The 5,000-nt window shown below is 33.9% G+C and overlaps 1 protein-coding gene across 14 annotated transcripts in view; it reads right to left on the bottom strand.

The window, feature by feature from the left end:
- Positions 1 to 939: 939 nt before the first annotated feature.
- LOC106868323 (uncharacterized) overlaps positions 940 to 5,000 on the bottom strand; it is a 44,253-nt gene continuing 40,192 nt past the window's right edge. For 13 of the 14 annotated variants that reach the window (XM_089353146.1, XM_089353148.1, XM_089353147.1 and 10 more), the window contains 4 exons: positions 4,223 to 4,326; positions 3,277 to 3,351; positions 2,456 to 2,653; positions 940 to 1,628 (listed from right to left, as the gene is read on the bottom strand). In XM_089353146.1, the coding sequence (XP_089209272.1) occupies positions 1,482 to 1,628; positions 2,456 to 2,653; positions 3,277 to 3,351; positions 4,223 to 4,326 (524 nt within the window). In that variant the 3' untranslated portion in view covers positions 940 to 1,481. Of the gene's footprint in view, positions 1,629 to 2,455; positions 2,744 to 3,207; positions 3,352 to 4,222; positions 4,327 to 5,000 lie in introns of all 14 variants that reach the window. The other variant, XR_016242083.1, reaches the window with a different exon arrangement.

Below are 5,000 nucleotides of genomic sequence, written 5' to 3'. Positions count from 1 at the left end.
AAGCAAGCTTCTTACCACACAGCCACTCCTATTGCAGATAAATTTTACCTACAAAATCTTATATGGACCCCCAAACGCCTTATGGACCCCATTTGAGAACCACTAGCCTAGATAGATATAAATCTAATCCTATAATTTCTGGGGACCTCGAAATAGGTACTTTTGGCCGCAGGAATATCTGCTTCTTAACCAACCACGTGATATTCATTTCATTTCTTGATTTCGGCTCCTTAGGCAAGTGTCTGCTCCTATAACCCTAGGCCTGATAATGCTTGTGAGTGAATTTGTTAGACAGAAACTGTCTACGTATATGCTTGTATATGCTTGTATGTGCGTCTTTGTGTTTGCACCCACATTACATGACATGCCGTTGTTGGTTTGTTTCTATCCTGAGGCTTAGCGGTTCAGTAAAATAAGATCCAGATTATTGGGGCTTATTTGTTCGACTAAACCCTTCAAGACTGTGCCCCCCCCCCCATCACCGCAGTCTAATGACTGAAACAAGTAAAGAAAGAACAGTGAAAGTCCACAATGTTACAATTCTTCTACAAACTTGAGAGATGGTTAAATGGAAAGTTCAAAGGCTGTAGAGAGGTATAAAGTTCACTGCTTGACTAGGTTGAATAACATTAAAGGAGGTTGAAGTACAGGGAAATATTTAATACTTGTAAACAAAACAGGTATTTTGTTATGCCATTACGGATCGATGGCAGAATTAGAAGACGAAATGAAGAGAGGAGAATTTAATTACAAGGGTCTGATTTTGTAAGTTATAGGTCAAAATGATTGAGTGTCCTCCAGTGCAGGAAAAATATATACGATAAAGTTGAACGCAGAAAGAATAAGGATGAAATTAACCTAACACTCCACTGTCACGTGTTCGAGTACCCCGAAGTCTTAATTAAATAAAAGAGAATAATAAAAACAAGCAAAGATGAATTTTTTTTGTGATATTTTTTACAATTTTATTTTAAAACTTTGATTCCCTCTCCAGCTGAAATTAGATCAGGAAGCAGACAGTCTAGACAGATGGCGCTGAAATATTTATGCAATAAAAGAATATTTTATTACAGAAGTGTTGCACCTAAAAATATCAACATTTAGCGTTCATGAAAATGATATTTCATTCAATTCTATATGTTTCGTATCTGTACACTGGCAAGTATGGTTGTATATTGCCTATTGTTCTGGATCCACACTGAGCCAAAATGTCTGCAACTGTGCCGAAAAGATCTTAGAGTGGCTCCAGAAGAACGCAACTTGATTTAGAAAGCAACAAAATAAAAAAATATATATCTCAGTGTGTTGTTATTACTGATATCTATTCTTTAGTTTTTGTCTATGGACTGTCTACACCTTTCTGTCACAGAGTTTTTAAAAATTCTTTCTCTTTTAACAGCCATCACATGATTTTTACTTGTTTGTTTCTTAATATCTCAATTGGAGACGGCGGATGGTAATGTAGATGGTACTGTTTTCATCTAACTGAAGCAGACTTCTCCGATTTCCAAACCGAATTTCTGGTTCTCCTCTCCAACATCTTGAAGGGCAATATCTTTTACTGGTAACATCTTTGTCTGTCTGGTATCAATTTCAAAAACAGTCTTGCCCCATTGGTTGTTCTTTTGCTGTAAAGAAACAAGAAAAACATTTTGTTTAAATAAATATGATACGAATACGAGGGGCAAAGAAAATGAAATTTAATGATGCTGAAATAATTTGAACATTTTGATTTCTAGTGTGAAACTAGATGCGCTACCATTGCATGGTTAATACAGATGAACTATCAAAGTTTTTCTCCTCGTGTTAGTAGTTGATTATTAGTACGTTTGTGATACTGTAAAAAAATTTCAATTTCTCATTATCTTCTTCGGGACTACAAATTAACTTGAATCAGTCACCAAAAGCGAATAAACATTTGTAAAGTATACACTTATTGCTTACATTGGTTAACTTTTCCTACCCCACGCTACCTAATGAGTGTTAGGCTTGCAATCGCTTTACACAAATTAGCGCCACTCATTAGAGTCAGGTATGATTCTTTTTATCAATCCAGGTGATTAGAGATGTATTTTTTATACTTGTTAACGTTTCTCACTTAATTACTGCCATTAAGCATATCTTTTTTTCATTTTAAACTGAAAGAAATACATGTTGGGGCTTTTCATCTAAAACTAAAATTAAGTAAGGCCGTTTTTTGTTCCCAACAAAAGATTGGCATTCAGGTAATTTAGCTACATAATATTTCAGAGAAAAACGCGAAGCAGTTAAAATAATATTTCGGTAATTTCATGTTCATTTAGCTTCCTTTCATTAGATTTTAATTAATATTTCGGGAATTGTTCCAATTTATTGATTAAATATTTCATGAGATTTTAGTGTTAAAATATATTAAAAGTACTATAATTTAGAAAAAAAAAAAAAGGAATGAAGAAAGAAAATGAAATATACTTACTTGACAGTTATCTAATCTTACATTGTATGTTTGTTTACGTAATTCATGATTAGCATAGAATTCGTCACCACTGTAACCTAAGAGTTTAATTCCATAACTGTTTGAATTGAAGCAGTTGTATGTGATGTTCTGACGAGCACGAACAGAGTGGAGATGTAAGAAGTTAAGCTGGTTGGCAACCATTTTGCCGTATGTCAACTGTAATAGAAAGGGAAATAGGAAAAAAAAAAGACAATGAGAATAAACCAATATGTGAATTATATACATAATCAAAATAATAATAAATATCTATTTATGTTTAAGTTCGATTGAATCAGAGTTAATTGTTTGAACTTGCAGTACAGCCAGCAGAGTCAGAATAGCCACCTCTCTTTTTTTCTTCTTTTTTTTTCTATTTATCAAGGATATTCAATTTGTCTTTGAAAATATGATATTTACGTACTTTGATGAATAAAACCGGGTAGAATAATGAATCTTGCTTAGAAACGTTTGCAAGTCATTTAAACTTAAGTTATAACTGGTTACTAAAAATCTTATTTATGCAGAATAATCGGTATATCTTTAAAAAAAAATCAGCAGGTAGTATTTTAAAACAGAATACTACTGTTGAATGTTATGCCTTGGTTAAATGATACTAAAATTAAATAATAATAATAATGATAATAATAATAATAATAATAATAATAATAATAATAATAATAATAATAATAATAATAATAATAATCTATTTAGTTGGTTTTTTTTTGCTTCACTAAAATGAAACGAAAGAAAAAAATTTACCATAACCAAGTTTCAAATGTGATTATTTTTTAAAAGCTTACCTCATCTTCACGAACAATTTCACGAACGAAGTATTGGTCAGGAGTATTATCCTTTGTCCACAAATGTTGTCTGAACTGAAATTGAAAGACGCAATAATCAAATTTTTAATTCATTAGTAATATATATATATATATATATATATATATATATATATGTACATTTGACTAGATACAAGGGCAAATGTCACTAGTGAGTGGATAGCTGTATGCTGGACAGTAGAGCATCGAGATAAGGTAACTCTTCAGATAATGTTTTCCCTTTGTTTTATATTTTAGGTAAACCATCTATTGTAGGTTGTTTTTATTAACCACATGGTGATAAAAGAGAAAGTAGCTTTCGGGCTGACATTATCTCAGCAAGTAGAGCGACATAAAGAACACTTTAGTCTGAGACTCTATGACCCAACCATCAACACTGCAATGTATGCAATGTAAGAAATCAAAATGACATCTTCATAAACATAATGCCTTTATGAAGATTAAATCGAGACATTACTGGTTTTTACTGATAAGTTTTTCGTATCTCACCAACGCTCGCAGGCGATGAAGGGCAAAGTGGACACTGTCGGAATTTGAAATTAGAGTGCAGAGGAGCCAATCGGTAGGGTAGAAAACAACGCTCTGTATGTAATACCAAATATGGTAATAAGTGAAATAAATCAAACCGCTTGGAAGTAGAGAAGTTTTATATGAAGTTTAGCTAGTAACATTTTCAATCACTTTCAGTCATAAGTTCCATAAAACAATTTTATCCAAACAAAATTGTTTTAGTAATCTGAGTGTATATACCAATGTGAATCAACAACCTGAGTTGGCTAAAAAATTTTGATTCGCTTTTTGAAGTCGTTTGATTTTATTTTATGTTGCAAATACCCCCCTGAAAGTGGGGTTTTTACATCTTTATATTATAAATTGGTTAAAGAATTATGTGTCTGAAAACACTTACTTCAGGACGATCGGGTTTGAGACAGGTCTCTCCGGTGTGCATGTTACAGTAAACTTCGAAAGCATCAGAGATAGAATCACCATTAGGATCAATGAAGTATTTGCCTGAAACGAAAGAAGATTCCAGTGTAAAATGTATAACTTTTGTAAATGAGTAGTTTGCCTAATGCTTATAACTTTATTCCATTAGTTTTCCCGTCGATTGAGGCAAAACAATATTCTTTTCTACTCTAGACACAAGGCCCTAAATTTTTGGGAAGGGGGCCAGTCGACTTGATCGACCCCAGTACACAACTGGTACTTAATTTATCGACCCCGAAAGGATGAAAGGCAAAGTCGACCTCGGCAGAATTTGAACTCAGAACGTAATGACGGACGGAATACCGCTAAGCATTTCGCCCGGTGTGCTAACGTTTCTGCCAGCTCGCCGCCTTGAGGCTAAACGATATCAACATTAAATATAACATATGAAGGTCCGTGGCCTAGTGGTTAGGGTGTCGTACTCACGATTTCAAAATCGTGGGTTCCATTCCCAGTTCGGATGGTGGGTCATGTTCTTGAGCAAGACACTTCATATCACGTTGCTCCACTCTGCTCACTAGTAAATAGGTAACGCTGTGACAGACAAGGTTAATGTTGGTCTGCATACCGAGCAATCAGAGTGGTATCATTCGAAAGCTACAACAATGCGAGTAATCGCGTTGTGACCAGCGATGTAGTGATACAGTGAAATGTCAATGACAGTAAGGGTGGAGGATGAAGTGGTTGAATAAGTATTC

Source organism: Octopus bimaculoides, chromosome 6 (assembly GCF_046866305.1).
Source record: "Octopus bimaculoides isolate indiv1 chromosome 6, ASM4686630v1, whole genome shotgun sequence".
Classification (NCBI taxonomy): domain Eukaryota; kingdom Metazoa; phylum Mollusca; class Cephalopoda; order Octopoda; family Octopodidae; genus Octopus; species Octopus bimaculoides.
This window is presented reverse-complemented; position numbering and strand designations above follow the sequence as displayed.